Raw genomic sequence first — 23,183 nt, 5'->3', positions numbered from 1 at the left:
ACCGTAATTTCATCTGCCTTCAATAACACTTCACTGGTGGTAGGACCTCTTAAGTCCGCACGGGTAGGTACCACCACCCTGCCTATTTCTACCGTGAAACAGTAATGCGTTTCGGTTTGAAGGGTGGGGTAGCCGTTGTAACTATGTATATCTCAAGGTGGGTGGCGCATTTACGTTGTTGATGTCTATGGGTTCCAGTGACCACTTAACACCAGGTGGGCTGTAAGCTAGTCCACCCATGTAAGCAATTAAAAAAATAATAAATAAAAACCTAGGAACCATAGAGGTTAAATTACGAAATTCACTTAAACAAATATTAAAATAAATATTATAAGTACCTACTATATATGGTTTTCAGCACCTGCCCTTATTGCTCGGAGTAATCTTAAAACCAAATAAAACAATTCGAATTAAATGATTACACGGAATTATATAGCAATCATGATTATGGTAGCTCCATTACGTCTTAATTAACATTTCAACTCAGTTTTATCTGTCGGTTCTTTGATGTGTTTTTTTAAAACCCACGAACACATCCTGTGGCAAAACTATATATATTCTTTCAATATTTATGTCATATTTAGCTATTTTAGTTTATTTTCTATTTATTCATTAGCTTTTGCAGGCGATTTCGCTTGCGTTAATATTGTGAAAAAAAAAATCTCTTGTGAATAGTAATCTATCTTCTGAATTAATTACATACGTCCTTTCCATATATGACCTTTTTTATTGCTTAGATGGGTGGACGAGCTCACAGCCCATCTGGTGTTAAGTGGTTACCGGAGCCTATAGATATCTACAACGCAAATGCCGCCACCCACCTTTATATAAGAGTTCTAAGGTCTCATTATAATTACAACGGCTGCCCCACCCTTTAAACCGAAACGCATTACTGCTTCACGGCAGAAATAGTCGGGGCACCTACCCGTGCGAACTCACAAGAAGTCCTACCACCAATATTACGCTACCACTAGTATTACGTTATTCCTTCACCATGAAAGTAAATCGTGAACATTTGTTGAGTACGTATTTCATTAGAAAAATTGGTACCCGCCTGGGATTTGAACACGGGTGCATCGCTCAACACGAATGCACCGGACGTCTTATGCCTTAGCCCACGACAACGATATGTATGTTACGTGTTGTAGAATAAGTATCCATCATCCATCGTTCCAATTCAATTAAGACTCCGACATCAAGCTATGTCAAATTCGTCTCATGATGTCGATAACCTTTTTTTAATCAAGTAGGTTATGAAGCCAATCATCACTACCATCCTCAACATCATCCAACAATCTCAATATCATCTAAGCAATAAAAAAAATTTTATCATGGCTTTTGACTAAAACAATAATCAGTAGTCACGAAAATGAATAGACTAGGAACAAACGTCAAAGATTTCGTTACATACAAAGAAACAAACGTATGAATCTAATAAATTTGTGGTTAGATTCACCGCCGCCCACAGTCACCAGCGACGCCAGTGCGTTGTCTACCCTTCAGGTAAGAATATGCTCTTTTCTTGAATAACCCAATGTCGCAGTTGTTAGGGAAGACCGCTGATGGCAACGAATTCCAGAAATAAATGTTTAAAAAACTGTACATATTCCACTATCAAGCCAAGAGCATTCATATCATAGTCTAGTATTAGCTATTTCCCAACGGATACTAGTCGCAAGTATCACCGTCGAAGTCTCTTCGTACTTTAAAATATCTGACTAAGCAGCTACATACTCACCCGAGTAACCTTTGATATTCTCGAGTATCGAAGTGTCCGTATAACGTATCGTATATTTTATCTACAATCCATAACGTGAGAGATAGTAAAAGCGGTCATATTTCAAATGTGTAAATATACGAACGGACGCGCTCCGGGACATGAGTATAAAAATATGTTAGATCGATGTTATTCGCGCGCCGTGTGATATTATTAGTGATATTAAAAAGGTAACAGGATTGCCAACATGCTATGTACTAGATCATAAAATATTAGGTTTTTTTTTTATAAATGAGGGATTACCGGTGACCCGGAGGCCTTTACAGTCTCACCAGAATAGGTGAAACTCAACGGGCTGATGCATTGGTGAAGTTGCACGTCAAACTCCTTGCCGAGTTCGACGAGAGCACGGTTACCGGTTTCCCTAAGCCTGCTCCTAGTATTAGAGATGAAGGCGTCAAAATATTAGGTATTAGGGTACCTAATGCGAACTCAACGCGTTGGGGATATTTTGCGCTTTAAAAAAAAACGAGCGTTTAAGGAATGAATTTCTCTTTCGGACTCAGGATCGGACTCAAGCATCCGATCCTTCCCTTGGTCAGAGCCTAGGCTAGGGTAAAGAGGCAACTGCGGCAAATATGCATCAAACGTGCGGCTCATCCTTAAGCCGCCCGGCCGACGGAACATTCGAGACAAACTTATGTTCAATCCTGCGACTTAGTCTTTGTGAATATTTGCGATTTTTCCTTCCTATTCACCGGCAGCTTAAGCAGCTACGCTTTGGCCGGTAGGTAGCTCACGGGCTCAACTTGAGAGTTTGCTAACACTTGACCTAGCAAGAGCACTGCTTTGCCGAATCTATCACCTATTCAAAACATCCATCCAGAGAGAAGATCCGGCGAGAAGCTCGCGTAGGTGTACGCGATCACTTGAAGGTGCATTTAAACAATTATTAAATTAAATAACAGAGGAGCGATTTAGAAAGCTTATTACGTTATCTATCGAGTTTTATTGTAAACGCGCCAATGAACTTTATTTATTCGATGAAGATATCTCTAACAAAAACAAACGAAATCAAAAAAGTACAAACTACATAATATAGAAACATACATATATGTAAGTACATATTCCGTAACTGAAACACTCCGAATGCACAACGAGATGACAAGTCGGGACGTGATTATAATGAGCAAGCGTGCGTGTAATGAGCTAATGATCTTTGTCGAATACAGTTTTAAGTGTCCACGTAACTATTTTTGATTTCGGTATGTGTACGTGGGAGTAGCTTTCCGAATATTTTGATGAGGTGACGTATTTCGGAGTGGCAGTCTTTTTCCAAACAAAAACCGATTGGTGCGTTAACTTTAGATACAAATTTTGCGGCAAATTGCGTTAAAAACTTTTACGGCAGATTTTTGTACTTACAGTCTTTTGTTCTTCTGAAAATTCGATTTAAGGTCTAGTGCTTTTACTATTCATGTGTCCTTGTTAGAAGAAATATTTCTTTATAATTACTGCGATAATTTGTTCATCTAAGTAGTAGACTTAGGTGATAAGTCGTAGTCTTCTAAGTTCATCTAAGTCTACTACTTAGAAGAATACTGTCTGCTATCATTACTTCGAGACGCATTTGTTAAATCATTGGGTATAATCTAGTTCTGCGTGATAATAACAATATAGATGTCTTGTTCCAAAATATACATTAATAAAACTTTTTTTTTTTATTGCTTATATGGATGGACGAGCTCACAGCCCACCTGGTGTTAAGTGGTTACTGGAGCCCATAGACATCTACAACGTAAATGCGCCACCCACCTTGAGACATAAGTTCTAAGGTCTCAGTATAGTTACAACGGCTGCCCCACCCTTCAAACCGAAACGCATTACTGCTTCACGGCAGAAATAGGCGGGGTGGTGGTACCTACCCGTGCGGACTCATAAGAGGTCCTACCACCAGTTATTTGTTCGTGGTTTAAGTTTACTTACGTTTTTATGTATGATACATTAGTGGTGTTACAGAGGAGGTTTTCCCACTGAGTTTCTCGCCGGATCATCTCAGTGGGTCGCGATTCTGATTCGGTAGTAGATTCTGCAAAGCAAAGCTCTTGCTGGCGCGCACTATGCTACCGTAAGTTTCGTGTAGTCGGTGTGGTGGAGCTCGATGGGGCTTAGTCGGTAGTCGATTCTGCGGAGCAAGTGCTTCGCGCGCCTTTTTCAAGGCGTAGGCGTAGGCTCTTCTCCCCCTCTTCCTCTCAGGAGGCGCCGGAGCCCGACATAACCCGGTCCGTTAGCCCCCCTCGATCGAGTATCCGTAAATGGAATCCCAAGCGCTAAAAAGCAAGGGCTAGTGTTAGCAAATACTCTTAGGTTGAGCCCGTGAGCTCACCTGCCCGTCCAGTCGGTGCTGGAATAGCCTCTTCCTTTAGATAGGAAAAAAAGAGAAGGTTTTTCTAATACCATTAACGTAAGGGCGTCCGAATAATCTTAATAAACGGCAATTTTTTATGAATTTCGAATCAGTTAATAATAAACGGTTATTTTTCATTCATCAGTCGGAGCAGAGCGTAGTCTGTTTTCACTAGTTACGTATTATTTCGGTAGGCAGCGGCTCGGCTCTGCTCCTGGCATTGCTGAAGTCCATGGGCGACGATAACCACTTACCATCAGGTGGGCCGTATGCTCGGCTGCCTACAAAGGCAATAAAAAATAATAATATAATGTAATCATGATTTTATTATTGCATGGACAAAAACACTTCGTAAATCATTTTACACTCATTGTTCAAATAATCTTAATGGTGCATTACAGTATTTACATAACGATAGTCTTATAATACCTACCCCCGGTCTGATGGTTGTGACATTTCAACCGGAATTGACTTTGGAACGTTAATTAAAATTCAAACACGTTATTAAAAATATTCGTTTTTAACGTTATATTTATTTGATTTTTCAAACGTGTTTTTAGGATCAACGCTTTTTTTTGCACTTCCATTGAACGAAAGATTCAATAGTCAGGTTAATTAATTAATCGATTAATAAATCAATAATAGCTGGGAACAAATCACGCACGGTCGTCCGGCCCTAAATTAAGATTCCCTGATGTAATGGGTTCAAAACAGACAAATATATACATACATATATAAATAATAAGCACCTAAACTAAGAGCAAACAAAACTTTTCATCACACGAATGTTTGCCCGATGTGGGAAACGAACCCACGACCCTCGCGCAACAGTCATGACCGCTAATCACTGCACCACCGAGTCAGTCAAACGAAACCACTATTAAACTTTGAAAATATTTTGTAATTTTAAATAAACCAGGTAGGTACCACCACCCCGCCTATTTCTGCCGTGAAGCACTAATGCGCTTCTGCTTGAAGGGTGGGGTAGCCGTTGTACTGTAAAAACTAGGACCTTAGTACTCATATCTCAAGGTGGGTGGCTGTATTTACGTTGTAGATGTCTATGAGCTCCGGTGCACCCACTTAAACAATAAAATAAAAAAATAAAAAAAAATATAACTAGTCAGGTCATAAGTATTGTCACACAGTAAAAACTTTTCTTTTAGAATGCTGGCCACAAAAAAGTTTATTGAATTCGAATTTCGAATTGTTCATGAAAATAAAAATGTATACTTTTAGAATTTTACTCATTTTTAAATATGGAGTGGACGCTTAAAGAAGACCGTGTTGCAGTTATTGCGTTGCATCGTTGCGGTTACGCGCCAATTCAAATTTTTAACATACTGAAAAATTTTAATATAACCAAAAGATTCGTTTATCATACCATCAAACGATACAATGAAGACTCTAGTGTAGATGACAGGTCAAGAAATGGTCGCCCTCGGTCTGTTAGGACTCCAGCAGTGATAAAAGCTGTGAAGGCGCGAATTCAAAGAAATCCCAAACGTAAGCAGAAACTGTTGGCCCTTCAGATGGTGTTAAGCAGAACCACGGTGAAAAGGGTGTTAAATGAAGACTTAGGGCTTCGGGCATATCGAAGAAAACGTTCTGACGGTAGTCGCCAAATAACTTTGTCATGAAAGATTTATTTTCCGCTTTCCTTCTGCATATAATGTGTTATATAAAACAAATGACACATCCCTATTCAGCAGTACAGTTTTAGTACACAAACCAACAGAACAAAGGCAATAAAAGCGTGTCCCCATAAAGCCTGTACAGTTGCTACGTTCGAAAATGCATCGCGAGCCTGCACCCGATTGCACAGCGCTTTCAGCCGCTGAATATTCCATGAGCTTCCATTCTGCCGTTCGGTAGCCAGTAGGTAACTAGTGGGAATTGGTGTTCGCTTGCTGCGTTCAAAATGAATGAGATTTTGTATGTACGTTTTTTTTTCCCTGTTGTTTTAGAGTCAGTGTGTAGGGATGTGACATGTCAAGTTTTAAATGCAGTTGTGAGGTTTTTAGGGAGAAGAAGGAGGATGCGTGTGCGTTGGTTGATTGTCCGTTGTGCGCCCTCATCTGGAAACCTCACCGGAGTGGTGAATAAAACACTGAGTATAACTGAATATGCAATTTCGAAAAGGGCACATGTCGCATATTTTATCAAATACGTTTTTTCATATAGGTACATGTAGTTTTGAGGCTTAACTACACCCATTTTATAATAATTCAATTGGTAATTAACACTAAAATATATCTCAAAAGTTAATATTTTAAATTTTACACTGCTTTAGAAAATAATTAGTTTTTTTCATTTCCTGAACATTTTACATTTTCAGAGATGTGCCGTTTTTGATATTGCATATTCAATTAGGTACATGTTTATTCGCGTCAGCGACTGCGGTAGTTCGCTGCACGCTAACCACTGACTGACTAACGTATGTTGCTCATTACTATAAATGCATAGTAAGCTAAGCGGAGCAGGGTATCATTCCCCTACACTGTTTTTTTCTTAGCGTCTGTGTGTGGTTTGCGCGGAAGGGCATTAGTGCAGTGAGATAGCTTTACTCTTCTTGGATCTACGGTGAAGAATGCGGTGCGACAGGAACTTCACAATGCAGATAATATTTAGATATAATATATGCAGTAGATGTCTATGGGCTGCGGTAATCTTTTAGCAAACAGTCAACCGTCTTCCCCCCCCCCCCCTTTTCCTCCTTTAAACATTCGCTCAATGCTGAGCATCGTGATGCATCAGCCTGAAACCTTTTCTTAAGATCTGTAGCTACTTATGTCGGTCAGTTGCACAGTGAAGCTCGGCCTCATGTCCAAGTGGTCGGACACTTAGTCACTCCAACTTATCAGGCTCCAGCCCCTAGAATGTTTTTAAAATGTTGTATGTACATATAGGCAAAGTCTACACAGCATACAAAAATATACATTGCATACAAAGTTGTACGTATTATATGATACAATAACATACAATTTACACATAAAACTGTAAAGCATTCAACGCATTTTGTCCCCCTACCTATTCGCTGGTAGTCTAAGGGGATATTCAGCTACACGTGGAGGGGTAGGTGAGCTTCTAAGAGTTTGCTAACGTTAGCCCTGACAAGAACAGTGCTTCGCAGAATCTACCACCGAATCGGAATCGCTACCCACTGAGAAGATCCGGCGAAACTCAGTGGGTTGTGTGTGGGTTCGCACGTTTAGTCCTTCGTCTTAATTGACTTAATCCTTATTAGACTTAAACCTAATCTTACTCGACTAATTCGTCGAGGAATACTACAATGAAAATAAAATCAACGCAATCTTAAACCTTAAAACTAGTCTTAATTATATTTACGACTCGTAAAAACCGTACAATTACTATGCCCTTTTAAATTTTAAATGAACAACAACAAATGAGCAACAAAAAACAATTTGTTGTTGATCAAGACGATTCAATGTACTATTCATCATTGAGGCTCAGTCAGGAGCGCGGACAAATGCGACTATCAGAGTGATGGAGCGAGTTCGCGTAATCCCAGGTGACGTCTAAGCCCAATTAGACGTCAGGCATTTGTCTTCTCGTCCTTACTTTTTCATGCCTCCGTCGGGAGCGCAATTGGATTGAAAATATGAGTGCGAATCTTGTTTAGTGAACGTGAGATCTACTTTCTCTGTGTAATTTAGGGTGAAAATTATTTTTCAAAACATTAAAAGTTACAACGCAATATAATTGGCGGTCAAATTATTTCATACGGCCAGACAATGAAATAACATACAATAAGTATATAGCTCGTGTATTTTAACACCTCAAAAATACATCATACCTCAAACATAGTTTCGGCGTTTCCTTTTTACTGTCAATATATATTTTAGCTTTTTTTTTAGCTTTTTGAAATATTAATATGAAATATATGAACAATATACAAAAGCATTGCGCAGTATAGCGACGGGCACGAAACGGGCGATGGCGGAGCGGCGATCGAGCGATGCACGGGCGGCGGTGGAGCGACGAGAACAAATCGCAGAATCTACCACCGGATCGGAAACGCGACCCACTGAGAAGATCCGGCGAGAAACTCAGTGGGCTGTGTCTATGGGTTATTTTTCTTGTCGAGCCTTTCGTCGCAAGCGACGGGTTCGGCGAGCACGGTTACCGGTGCTTGAGGTACCTACAATAAAAAAAATATAGGCGCGATTCAGATACGGTAGAAGTGAATTAGTAGTAACCATCTCATTATTTTGTAGGCTAGATCCTATAGCGTCCTATATTTAATTTTGTCTCTTTTCAGTGTCGGTTTTTCGTTTCGATGCAAAGAGAAAAGATTCATTTAATTTTTTTTATTGAAAATAAACTACTGTTATAAACAGGTTAAAGATAAGATAGTTAACAATGCTGAAGTATGTATCTACATGAGCTATATTAAACCTTATTTGTACTTTTGATTGTACGAATATCATCATCATCATCATCTCAGCCTGTCCATTATCCACTGCTGAACATAGGCCTCTCCAAGTGATCTCCAGTGCGGCCGGTCCGTTGCCACCTGCATCCAACGTGACCCAGCGGTTCTTACCAGGTCGTCGGTCCATCTCGTAGGTGGCCGTCCCACGCTGCGCTTGCCAGTACATGGCCTCCACTCGAGGATCTTTCTGTACGAATATAGATAATTATTATTCTAGTACAGTATCAGCAGCGACTAACTACAACATCGATCATGCCAGTCGCCTAATCTACAAATTTAATTAAGTGGCTATTATTTAATGTAATTCGAATTAAAATCTTTGCGATAATTTTTCCTTATCTGTTGTTGAATTGTAATTTTTCATTTATATTATAACGTTTTCCTTGTTTTTTATTGTTGGTTCTTATTGACTGGACGTTTAATTTTGCTTTTATTCAAAACTTATTGGATAGACGCAATTCGAGATATTCAGTATCAGTTGCGTCAAATGAATTATGTATTGGCGTATGTCACAAAAGTGTCACTTGCTACCCACAGCCTTTGCATTAACTATAAAAAAAATAACAATTTAAATTTAGAAAATTTTTATAGGCAAGATCTCGCGCCTTTTTTTCTTCTCCTTTTTTTTAATACCAATGGCAAGCGGTTTTTTTTGTGATGCCATAGCTTTCATTGTCATTTTTTTTTATATTATTGCTTAGGTGATCGTATTGGAAGGTCGCCCGGATAAAAACCTCTCATCATATTCATGTATGTCGCAAAGCATTCACGCGTTTCGATTGGATAACAACCGTTGCGTAATATTGTTGGTAATCCGACTCGAATCTCAAAATCGTCTGTTCACGTTCGAAAAAAATAACAGAATGAAAAGTATTTTATAATGTTGAACCTACAAAAAAAAGCAATACGCGAAATGGGTAAAAGGCGTAATAAAATGATTTGAATAAGGAGATTCGGTTTGAGCTGGTAGCCCCAAACGGGGTTGCAAGGGTTGCCCAACGGGATAATATCATAAAGGGGTCGGCCTTCTGACGTTTAAACCTTTCAATGTTAATTTCTTTGTTAATTTTTCTTCTGGTTTACATTTGATGTAATTATTCACTTTTCATAATTCAGTAAGAACGTTTTCGAGATAGCAATTAGTCTTGTTGAGTAAATTAATTTTGAAAGATTTCCGGGAGGCGAATTCGTTTATTTTAACTGTTAAAAAAAAAGAATTTCACGCTTCAGTGGTAAATGGGTTTTTACGGCATGTAACTGCTTTCTCTCTGGATCTCTATGGCCCACGTGAACATTGACGTCACTGCTCAAATTAGCATGGTTTATAGTTCCATGAAATGATGACGCTCTGGATTTCTTGTTCCTGCAAAATTTTGTTTTCTTTTTCGTCGATCGCCTGTGTTTGTGAGTAAAATACTTTTAATTGTGATGGGTAATTTCGTATGGCATACTTCCATCATCCTGCGTATTTATGCCGCGAAGCATTAGTGTGTAATGTCTGAAGGGTAGAATAATCTTATTATTTACTATAAATATAATATAGTCTCTTGCTGAACTCCGTCATAACTCGGTCTGATACCCTATTGGTAAATTGATTCCCCACCGTAAAAAAGAATCGAACGTTTGTTATTGTGTGAAAACTACACTCAATGCAATTACAAATTGTAACAAAACAAAACAAAAATCTTCGTCGAGTGAACCCGGAATTGCCAACAACACATGCCATGTGTAGTATTAGCTAAGGAAGCGTTCACAAGTGTAGGTGTAGCTATATTATTAAAATAAAATCACAAAACAAAACGAACTTACTTGTATGGATGAACTATTTATTTATTTTAGTTTTCCAACAAAGAATAAATGTCCATACAAACCTTATCATGTCAAGCCTTCTTTTCAGGATGTGTCCTCCTCAAATTACTCTCTACATGAATAAATAACTTATAAATACTTACATACCTTAATTTCCATACAATCCAAATATCGTTAAAATAATAATAATAAATATTAGGACTTGTACTCCCTCAATTACCTATAGTAATTTAATGAAAACATATCAAATATAAGGGATTTATGAACAACAATTGCATAAATATAACATTATTGGTGCTTGTTTAACAAAAACATATATCGTGGTACAGATATGTGATTGTGTTCGAATTCCTTTGCATTGGACAAAGCTTTTGCATCGATATTTTGTACCTACATATATCCATTGCTTGCTACCTTCTTAACATTTATTTGATTATAGAAGCAAGCATATACTGAACAGATAAGATAAAAATAATCAATTTGGTGTATTTATTATTTTTTTGTTTTATTTATAAAATTTGTCTTGATTTAAAAAATATGTATGTATCTTTTGACAAATGGTTTTATGTTAATTAGTGAAAGTGGGCCTAAGCCTTAAAACTAATACTAATTTATCTATGAAGCTGAGAGCCTGAGTTTTTTTTTGAATAATCATTAATTTAAGATAGTGAATGCTGCAAATACATACAAGGCTGGTAATTTTTTAACAAGACCAGGCAGAGTCGTTCCGTATTCAAGCTAAGCATTGCATTGGTAAAATTCTAAATAAATAGTACTAATGTTTTAGCAGGGGTGGAAGGAAATGGAGGGATTGGATGAATTGCGGCTGGTCCAGAGATCTTGCCTTTTAACTAGGACGGATGGGCGAAACAATATTTATTTTTAAATTAACTTTTAATTAAATTTCATAAATCAAATTGACAATTATGCAAACATTTACGAAATCGCGTCGATCCGATACCGATAACAGTTCGACAGGACGTCTCTTAAGATTGCCAAACTCGGAGATATCTCGTACAATATCATTATTATTAATGCTCACACTGAAAAAGTCCCTTATTGGTATGTACTACTAAAATCAATTTCTTATTGTACTAGATACACTGAGAAATTCCCTATCCGTATAGAATTTAGCGATTAGCGAAGCAAATAGACGTAATAACATGAAAGTCACTCGCTGCCTTGGGGCAGGAGGTCGACTCAATTATATTACAGCAAGATGATCCCTTGCGTTGCGGACTTACAATACGCCCTACCAGTAAATCGCGGTTGATGATCTCAGTACGTTGGTATACCTAATCAGAGAACGCAACTGCCCATTCTCCGCCCAATTCCTTAATCGTCTTCTACGACATCCACGGAAAGGGGTTAGTGCTTTTCTAGCCAGACACCATACCTATATACCATAAATGTAGTCCTTTTTCTGGTAATTAGGGCGTGACTGTTGCGTGACTGATTTTGGCTCCGGCCAAACAAATAGAAGTATCGCGCTAATCCTTTAGTTAGACGACAAAATGGCATTCATTCTGAAAGGGACCTTACACCCGTCGCAACGGGCGCATGAATCATACCAGCTCTAACCGGATTACAGCCCACGGAATCTTGTTACAGTACCCTTTTCCACCCTGATGCCTTGTGACATGTGTGCGTAACATTTACATTATATTTTTATGGGCTTTGTGTGTTATGTAGAATCATGAATACTACGTTAAGACGAACGCCATAAAATCGACGAATTTGAAGTGCGGTTTCTTCGGCGGATGCTTCGCGTCTCGTGAGCTATAATATTAATGGTTCTGTCAATACATACCTACTGCGGGATTATAAATAATAGGGTTTGTGATTCCTTTGAATTTACGTACGTTGACCAAGCAGCTTGAAGATAAGGTTTGATAAGTTCTAAGCTAAGATCGTAGAGTCGGTTCTGCTAAATATCTAGGGGATTTGTCTGGGCGATGAATACGGTCTCAAAGACTCTTGACCTAGACAAAACGATGGTCATTGGTACCTTGGCTTTTGGCATACACGAGTTAGTCATCAGTTTTCAGCTAAGCAGAACAAAATACGATTAAAATGCACATTAACAAGTTGAAATGAAACTAAACTATTACTGATAATCACCTAAATATCATTGTGATACGCATGCTAAGCTTTTATATTTGCTATCTGCTTGGTAGAACAAAAGTAAATTAATAGAAAATTTCTTTTAGCGAGTAATTTGGACAAAGTCGTATAAACTATTCATCCATTTGAAAAATATCATACCGAGGGGTACAAAACTATTTGGCTTAAGCGAAATTTTTGCAACTTTACAGGAGAGCCATTTAAATGTTATAATATGGAAAAAATACCGTAACAAAAAAACATCTTCAGTTCTTACGAATGGGGTAAACTTAATTGAAGTTCAATTAAAAACATCGAATGGTTGATGCTAATGCCAAATAAAACGGACCATTAATTACAAAGATAAATGTAACTTGTAAGCGTAATAGCATTTTGCCCCTCGATACGAAATCTAAGTATGCGTTGGTATATTAAGTAAAATCTCAATTACTTCGAAATAATCAACCGGCGTAGGCTTGGTAGGTTCCACGATCGCGTATTACAGATAAACAGCACTACACTACACTGGGTCTTTAAAGTTAAATTGTGGAACGAAATTCAGTAACAATACTCTTTGGTTACATGAACCCTCGCAATTGCTACGTAATTTGCGGTCACGTGAAGCAGCCATTACGATTCGGGCCGACCAATGGGAGGGCTTCGTTTAATACGTTCGGAAATTTTGTTTTTTTTTTATATAAAAAATATAGTACCTCTTCGTTCGTAATTTAAAATTTTTGAATAAGTAACAAAGTAGCAATTTGTAATGTTCATATTAGCTGTCTTTGAAAAATAAAGAATTTAAGATGTTTTATTGTGTTTTAAAATTGTGGGTAAACGCAAATCTTTTAATTTTATGACTGATAAGTATTGTAAACAATATATGGTATAATTATTAGGTACACTTCATTATATAAAAAGATCTGTGCCTTTTTGAAATTGACATTTATAAAACATTAAAAATAAATGATATCGAGACAATAAAAGTAAAGTGAAGTATTTCAAGTTTATTATTAGTCCTTTATTTTTTCTGGAATTGCAGATTGCAATTCTTTTCGTGTGTGTAGAAATACCAAACCAATACTAGAAACCTAAGGCATATATGTATATTGCCAAGATTAACGTCATAAAAAAAAATAAGCCATGGATTTTTCATGATGATTTTACAATCACTATTAAAATTGACTTATGGTTGTTCGGAGTTTAATCAAAATACCATACAATTTGTATCGAACAAAAGCATCGTAAGTGAATGAACGTGACCGATCATCATTGTTTCCATCAAAACAAATCGATTTGACATTGAACATAATATAGTTAACATGATCTCATCTCACGGATCATTTAATGTGAATCTACCCGAAGACCGCCATTAAATTCATTCGACCAATAGCAGCCCATGATTTAAACGAATTTTTTTGTAATTCATGAATTCGAATTTCAAAAATGTTATTTTTAAAATGACACTCGATGAATTCTCTGAAAGCGTTCTAAAACAATTTATCTGTTTTTTTTTTTTTAGGTTTGATTTATTCCTAATCTATACATATAAATAAAATTGGAGTGTCTGTTTGTAATATTGAAATAACCGCTTTTATTAGTCAGCATCCTGAAGGCATGAACAGACCGTTATGACTGTCGGTACTTGAACCATTGTATCATGGTTCACTTGAGGAATAAATAGTAATAATAATAATAATGGTTGGTTAGAAGTAAGTATCAGTTGAATGGAATATTTTAAATGTATTCAACTGATAATTATTTTTTATTAATGTATCTTTTTTATTTGATTGGTTTTGGTAATTTTAGGTATGTTTCAATGATACCTAATAGGTACACACAGGACTTGTTGTTGTTGTCCGAAATAAAATAAATCATTCATTCATTCATGCTACATGCTTATGAATATATCGTCGGCTTATTGCAAGAAGTCATTATGTGACATAATCATTATTTTGGGAAAACGGCATTAATATTTGTCTAAAGTGGAGTCTTGGGTGAAATTTGTGATTATAGAAGTATAATAAATAGTCTTTGACAATAGAATCATAATAGTGTACAAACTTGTAATAATAATCGAAATTCGACTACCGGTGGAACACTAGTACATATAAAATACATATCACATATTTTTATAATTATTTTCACACACATTATTCATATCTTAATTGGAATCGAAAACGAAAATATGTTAATAGAATATCAGAATTCATAAGGCTATAATAACTAAGGCCTATTATTGTCTGACGAAATACATTCCGTATTCTGTAATTGAAAATGGACTTTAACCTTCCATAAAAACAATGATATTAATGGATGGCTTCATACAAAATGTGTGTAATTTAGTTAATATGACTTTTTTTAGTACCTACGTAGGCGGGGTTATGTGGTCCACTGATGGTGAGTGGTTACCGCGCTCACGGATATCAGCAATGCCGGGAATCAAGCCGCCGCTTATTGTTGCTTCTTGTATTTTAGTATTTATATTTTAGTATTGCAGTAAACGAACAGACAAATCCACTAACCATCGTGAATGCCCTTCTTGAGGCTTGAGGTCGAAATCTGAATCTTATGTAAGAGCTGCTGTATTCTTTCAACCTACATTCTTCGCTATTATCATGGCGACACCGTGGCTAGGCAAGATTATCAATTCAAATTAATTAATTTGGTGGTTTGATTGTAAAATTTCTGGAATACCTTTGTGGAAGGCTTCTTTATGAAGGAAGAGTCACTGGTGGCCCGAAAGCCTTTCCAGGATCATCAGGCCAGGCGAGAAAAGCAATCAAGCAAAGACTCAGCCAGGAGGGGTGTGATTTGCTAACAACTGTCCGAGCGCCTCCAAAGGAGACCTAACAACTCAAGGGCAGCTGTTTCTCGAATGTTTTGTGGATTCATGGACCCTTGTTGGTTATTAGTTTAGTTTTTTTTTTATAGTTGCATCGATATTTGAATTTAAAATGGTCGTTTCAAATGGGACTTTCCCATGAAGCTATATGCATACATATATTCCATAGCGAAGGCATCAAAAGCTAATGTGTATTTTTTCTAGACCAACTGGTTCGGTATTTTTCATCGTTACCCTCCATTCACACTTGAAAAGTTCGTCTTATACATATATCGCAGCTTTAGAATTGATGTGGCTTAATCCAAAAATCTTGTTTTTCGTAAACGTATAAAATGTAATTGAAGAATTGTTATTTATTAGTTTTTCGATTTTAATACTTTAATTTGAAAGATACAGAACAGATTCAGTCTCCGGAAAAGGATTAAAACTGTTTAATTTTATAAACTGATTGAATACATGTTTATAAGTTGTTCGAAGTTGAATTTTTTTTATTGCCCATTGTAGGCAGACGAGCATACGGCCCACCTGATGTTGAGTGGTTACCGTCGCCCATGGAATTCAGCAATGCCAGGTGCAGAGCCAAGCCTACCGTAAAACTCATTTCCTTAAAATTTCTAGATAATCCACTTCAATTTGAAGTCGTCGTGGCCTTAAGGATAAGACGTCCGGTGCATTCGTTGTTGCGATGCACCGGTGTTCGAATCCCGCGGGCGGGTACCAATTTTTCGAATGAAATACGTACTTAACAAATGTTCACGATTGACTTCCACGGGGAAGGAATAACATCGTGTAATAAAAATCAAACCCGCAAAATTATAATTTGCGTAACCACTGGTGGTAGGACCTATTGTGAGTCCGCACGGGTAGGTACCACCGCCCTGCCTATTTCTGCCGTGAAGCAGTAATGCGTTTCGGTTTGTAGGGTGGGGTAGCCGTTGTAACTATACTGAGACCTTAGAACTTATATCTCAAGGTGGGTGGCGCATTTACGTTGTAGATGTCTATGGGCTCCAGTAACCACTTAACACCAGGTGGGCTGTGAGCTCGTCCACCCATCTAAGCAATAAAAAAAAAAAAAAATTCTAAAGTAGCGATATACAAAAACTAATCTGTGATTAGTTTAGAACAAAGGTGTAAAAATTTTTTTTTTAAAATTGATTATTCTTTAAAGTTTTATTCAATTATAAAAAAAAAGAACACAATATTCCTAACCTAAAAGTACATGTTATTATCCGCAACATGCTTCGTCAGAACAAACTGCAGTTACTCTGTGTATAGTTACGCAGTACGATAGTATTAGGTAGTAGGTATGTAATTACGAAGTCAATTGTATTGTAGGTAATGAATGCTAGATTATATTTCGGAATTAACATTTTGATTAACATTGATTATTTGAATTTCGAATATATAATCACACAATGTATTAAACATTCAAACTGTATACAAGTTTGGGAATTGTGGTTTTTTTTTCCTACCTATGCTGATAGCCTTGAGAGGCTATTTCAGTTTCACCCTAACGTTTGTAGGTGAGCTCACGGGGCTCAACCGGAGAGTTGCTAACACTGACCCTAGCAAGAGCAGTGCTTCGCAGAATCTACCACCGGATCGGAAACGCGACCCACTGAGAAGATCCGGCGAGAAACTCAGTGGGCTGGGAATTGTGGTTTTGTCTATATCAGTACTTATACATAAACGACCTTTTTAAAATTAAGGGTTCTTTTATTGCTTAGATGAGTGGACGAACTCTCGGCCTATTTGGTGTTAAGGTGGTTACCGGAGCCCATAGACATCTACAACATAAATGCCGTCACCCACCTTTAGACATGAGAGTTCTTAGGTCTTAAATTTAACAGTACAACGGCTGCCCCACCCTTCAAACCAAAACGCATTACTGTTTCACGGCAGAAACAAGCAGGGTGGTTGTCCCTACCGTGCGGACTCACAAAACGTCCTGCCAACAGTAAAGACATGTTCCACTAGTAAAGTGATAGTAATATTTTTTTTCTTCTTTTGTAATATATGTATTTGGGTGTACTGCTCATTTGGTGTTACGGGGTTAGCGGGGCCCAAGGAAATCATAATATGAGTGCCATAACTTAGCTTGAGATATTGACGTCTCTATAAATGTTGTCTGTATAAATGTTTTTTTAAGGGATTTTATGACCTGGTAACTAAGACCTTTAGGTATGGTAGGACCTTTAGGTAGGTATATTCTTATTTTTATGAAATATGGAATGATAATATGAAATGAAATGAAATGAAGATGATTAATTTGAGACATTAATCAATTGGGATGAAATTAAATGAAATGAGATGATATAGGATGAAATATAATCTCAGTAAAATGGTCATTTACTGAGATCTTTTCAGTGGACTTTTTGGAGGATCCCGAGGAGTTACGTCCAGCGGCTTTGTTTCATTTTTCCATATTTTTGCACTTTCACAGATATTAAACAGTTAATAAGCCACCGTTATTACACATTTAAACCTGAAGAAACACTAAATAGACAAAATAAAACAAATCACACAACTTCACTACTCGCGTTCCCGCCGAAAAGTCTGTTTAAATGTTGGTATCGTTTTTGTACTGCTAGCGTTTAACGTGACAAATAATCACCGTCATACTATGCTCAATCACGTAAGGCACTCAAGGCACGTACATCATAGCAATAATACGTCTAAAAAAATTCTAATATGTTTATGTCAAATATATAAAATAGCAAATGGCCCATTTGCTGACTGATTGTTGTCAAAAAAAAAACTATAAACTATATTGAGACCGGCTATAATGTGAGTAGATAACATCTACTTTGAACAGCATTAGCTGAGCCGCCTCCTTTTTCCATTTTATTTTTCTTTTCTTTTATTTATCTAAATGTATTAATCTGGATCTGTGTGATAGGAAATAAATGATTTTATTATTATTTTATTGTAAGATAATTTTGAAAACGTAATTGTAACATAAGCAGCGTCAACCTGTGTATTTGAATTTGTTACTGGATCAATGCGTAAAATAGTTTTTAGTCAATAAAATCTATGATACCTGAACTTGGTTGACCACAAAAAAACATATTTTAGGATTATTCGGTAGCTTACGGGATTTTAAGTGATTAGATAAGTCGAAAATATAAAAAAAAGTATTTGGCAGCGGTGGGATTCGAACCCACGCCTCCGAAGAGACTGGTGCCTTAAACCAGCGCCTTAGACCGCTCGGCCACGCTACCCATGTCTTATTGACAGTAATTTTAGTTTCTTTACCTCCCTATCTATTCTCCGGTACAGTAAAAGCTCTTGAATCGCGAGGTATACGTTCTGTGAATATAGAAAAGCGCGCACACAAAGGATATGCGGTTGGATTCGTACATATTGGAATCCTTTTTATTATTGTGTATGTACCGATTACATCCGCGAATAAAGAAATCTTTAGCCGTGAATATAGAAATTGGATCGGGTCGGTTTTTGTAATCCGCGAATAGTGAATACGCGAATGAAGGAACCGTGAATCTTTTACTGTATTTAATTACAATACTCTGTGAAAGAGCAAGAAGGTCGTATATTTTGAAAATAAACCACGTCCTGCATTATAATTTAATTATTAATGTAATTATCGGCGTCAAATCTCAGGGTGGTAGAGGCATTTCTTAAGACCCCGTTCACCAATGAACACCAGGTTCTCTTCAGCTCCTATAACAAACTGGTACTTTATGTAAAAACCTTTCTATATCTAAAAATTATATTCCACGAAAACAGATATCAAATGAATGTTTGTCAATCCCATCGTCGTTATTTTTCGTAAATTGTACTACCAATTTTACAAAACACGGTTGAGTGCTATTCCAACAACGCGTGTCGTCATTTGGGGCCAAAATAGAAGATGAGCTAATCATAGATCGTATGCCCACTGAGTTTCTCGTCGGATCTTCTTAGTGGGCCGCGTTTCCGATCCGGTGGTAGATTCTGCGAAGCACTGCTCTTACTAGGGCCAGTGTTAGCAACACTCCGGTTTGAGCCCCGTGAGCTCACCTACACGTTAGGGTGAAGCTGCAAATAGCCTCTCAAGGCTATCAGCATAGGTAGAAAAAAAATTTAGATCGTACGATCTATAATTAGTTCGTCTTCTATTTATTATATACAACTATTTATTACAACTTATACACATTAATTACATTTATTTACGACTATTAAACTAAAGTCACATCTTGTGCGTATAATTTCTAGCAAAATCGAGAACGCTAAATTGATTGGTCTATTTTCTTCACAGCAACATTCCCGATCACGAGACGAATCGGCCATCCTTATCAGAACCGGACCCCGCCGAAACGTAAGAAGCCAAGAACCTCATTCACGCGACTCCAAATAGCCGAACTGGAGAAGAGATTCCACAAACAGAAGTACCTCGCCTCCGCGGAACGCGCCTCATTAGCGAAGACTTTGAAAATGACAGATGCTCAAGTTAAGACTTGGTTCCAGAACCGAAGGACGAAATGGAGGTGAGTGGCAGTAATATTTCAGTGTCTAAAAATATTTGGTGAGTCTCTATATCGGGCAAGGATTAATAAGACACGTGTTCAATTAAGTGACTAACGTATATTGAGATTACAACCTAACGTGCTATCGACAGCCCGACAATCCCGAGACTGACGTAGCATCATTGCAATATAATTACCGCTAACACATACATATTATAATTGTTAGTTGCTATGGGGACATTTGTGGTCCCTACATATTTGATGAATGGTATGAGAGAATAATAATATACACTACCCCAAAGAGTGCGATTGGTAATCCGGAACATGCGGGTGCTTTGCAGTGGAAATTGTGGGAGTTTCCCGCCGAATCTTCTCAGTGGGTCGCGATTTCGATCTGGTAGTAGATTCTGCGAAGCACTGCTCTTGCTAGGACCAGTATTAACATCTCTCTCAGGTTGAGCCCTTTGAGATCACCTACAAGTCAACCCGTAGCTAGAATAGCCCTTTAGTCTATCAGCGATTAGGTATGGAATAAGTTAGGATAGAGGTAACCCATGCGGCTTCTAAAGACAATGATACTCTGTACAAGATTTAGTTGTCTCGTAGAGGCACATGCTTCAATCGATAACCTCGGTTCAAAGATAATTATATATGTTTGTATTGCTTTAAAACCCTCGTAAATATTTTAAGTGAGAGCGACAACGTTCTCTCTTTGCTTGCACGTTCTCATTAAGATAACTCCAGTAAGGAACGGCTAGTTTAAGTTGAACTACGGATTTTAAAGGATATTTTTTTTCTTTTTTAAATATTTTGATTAGAAAATTGTAGGTTCCTTAGTTTTGTCGATTAGTCTATTCTTGATTTTTTTCAAATCAAATTAAAACGAAAATAAATTTACAAAAAATATACGTTAAATCGTCACATGATAATATGTATTTTGGAAACAAAAAACAAAAATGCCATAAAAAAAGTTATGGCAGCGGTGGGATTCGAACCCACGCCTCCGAAGAGACTGGTGCCTTAAACCAGCGCCTTAGACCGCTCGGCCACGCTACCAACGAAACTATTGCTGCAAATTGCAGTTTGTATACCCAAAAAAATAATTCAATATATATATTGCATTGGGAAAGTTGACGACGTTATCAACGCGCTATTAAATAGCTTGACCGATATACATATATCTCTATTCACATGACGGACTCTTTCAACGTCATTTTCAGAGTGATTAAATTGAAAATTTTCACACTTATAAAGACTATTTTGGCCTAAAATACTGACACAATATAAAAATATAAAAACAGTAGACTTAATATTATAACTTTTTTTTTATATTTAATCCATTTTGATTTTTATATTTACACCGATAATATATTATATAATATTATAGTATATTGTACGATTTTTACCACGCAGTATTCACTCATTTTAAAATCTTATATGCTTTATAATAAAATTATAATTTAAATTACATGTATAATATGCATATTGTGAGCTCGCACTAGTGGGTCCTACCATCATAGACATTTATGTCGAGTGGAAGCTTTGAATTCAATATAATTGAAATTTCAACCTCACATCTCAAGGTAGATAGTGGCACTTACGTTGTGATATGGACTCCGGAATCTTTTAACATTAGCTAGGTTGTGAGCTAAATGTGACCAAAACCCCATCGCGCAAAATATTGCCCATCAGAAAGGGCGTTGGATAGGACACACTACGGCGTAGCGAAGTCAACGCAGCATCAATTGCGTTTGAGTGGCAACCGCTTGGTAGGAGAAGACTCGGTCGCCCTGTACACACTCTTGGCGACGCACTGTGGAGAGTGAAATGAGGACTGCCGACGCGAGCTGGAGTGATGTCAAGGAGAAAGCGCAAGACAGGGTCAAGTGGAGACAACTTGGGAGGGCTCTATGTACCAGCGGGGTACCCTAGGACTAAAACAACAACAACACAGGCCGTGAGGTAGTTCACGAATCTAATAAGAAACATAAAAAAATGCATTACATTTTAATATTAGCTTTAATAATTATTAAACAAAGCTTGATTTTGATTTTTTTTATTTTTCATGTACATAAATCTCCTATAAATTTGCCACTCGACCAAATGGCGGCTATAAATATCACTAAAAACACTTAGTTCCGTTTAAACTGGTCAATGAAATGTCTAAAAGGATTATAAATTTAAGTAGTTGAAACACTAAAGATAGAGCGCAACAGAATTTGTTTTAATTACACATCGTAAAACTTGGTGCATACGAGAAAACAAAACATAAAAATTGTTTTCGGTAAATTGTCTTAACGATCAAAAGACGTAATGTTATTTAAATATATGAATTACGTTTATCAATGACACGAGATTAGTTCGTGAGATGGACATAGTTTTTGAATTACCAGAAAATTCATAATTCATTAGATCATATATCATATTATGTTCATAGATCTATTTTTTATTCAGTTGATATTAGTCAGGATATTGAAGTGAAATTATTACAATTATTGTATTGTTATGAGTCTTTGATACGTGTGCAATTTTTTATGTTAATCAGATTGTTTGAGTCGATGAAAATGACGTTCAAAGATTCGCTAAATATAGTGATGGATTTGGGTCTAGGCTCGTAAGGCTCGGGCCCAAGACGGCATGATTAGATAGGCGGAAATTTTTTTTAAATGCCAAAATTTCAGAGAAGAACATAATAATAACACGTCTCCTTTGAAAATCAGTTCTGATTAAATCTTATAACTTTAAACGAGCAATTCTTGTAGGTATATAATAATCTGAATCTCGGAAACGGCTCCAACGATTTTCATTTCAGGGGATTTCGGGGGCGATAAATCGATCGAGCTACGATTTATTTTCAGAAAATGTTATTTTATTCGTGTTTTCAATAATCAACTCTTCCCGACATCTATTGGCAACTATTTTTCTTAATTGAGGGCAACTAGCCGCTTTAAAGACAACAAGACGGTGTTATCAAAAAAAAAAAACGAGCAAAGCTCGGTCATCATCTAGTAATTTGTATGAAAAAGAAATGATTATTAAAATTTGTAATATTAAAGAAAATATTCTAAGGAAATAAAGTTAATATAAATTTAAAATAAAAATATTGGATCAAAATTAATAAAATATAATCTAACATTAAGGGCGGCGCTATAAGCAGGGTTTAGAGCAGTATCATCCCTAAATGTGTCACTGGTTACATATAAACATACCAAGCTAATAGCAGCGTGTGTAATTATGTATTGTATGTATTGTGCCCTTAGCTATGCTAAGTTACAAAACAAAGGGATATATTGGAACTTGGAAGGAGAAAAAAAAAAGAAAAAAAAAAAAAAAAAAAAAAAAAAAAAAAAAAAAAAAAAAAAAAAAAAAAAAAAAAA

General features: G+C 36.8%; 1 protein-coding gene and 2 non-coding genes across 3 annotated transcripts in view; 1 reads left to right on the top strand and 2 right to left on the bottom strand.

Annotated features, from left to right (window-relative positions):
• The window catches only part of C15 (homeobox protein C15), a 62,000-nt gene that overhangs the window by 10,580 nt on the left and 28,237 nt on the right, over nt 1–23,183 (top strand). The window contains exon 2 of the mRNA XM_028176054.2: nt 19,599–19,827. Within this exon, the coding sequence (XP_028031855.2) occupies nt 19,599–19,827 (229 nt within the window). The remainder of the gene's footprint in view (nt 1–19,598; nt 19,828–23,183) is intronic.
• TRNAL-AAG (transfer RNA leucine (anticodon AAG)) lies at nt 18,480–18,561 on the bottom strand. The gene has a single exon. It is a non-coding gene; the product is annotated as a tRNA-Leu (tRNA).
• TRNAL-AAG (transfer RNA leucine (anticodon AAG)) lies at nt 20,781–20,862 on the bottom strand. Its single transcript has one exon. It is a non-coding gene; the product is annotated as a tRNA-Leu (tRNA).

This window comes from Bombyx mandarina, chromosome 26, assembly GCF_030267445.1.
Source record: "Bombyx mandarina strain Sakado chromosome 26, ASM3026744v2".
Taxonomy (NCBI): Eukaryota; Metazoa; Arthropoda; class Insecta; order Lepidoptera; family Bombycidae; genus Bombyx; species Bombyx mandarina.
The sequence above is the reverse complement of the archived record's forward strand: the minus strand, read 5'-3'. Positions and strand labels throughout refer to the sequence as shown.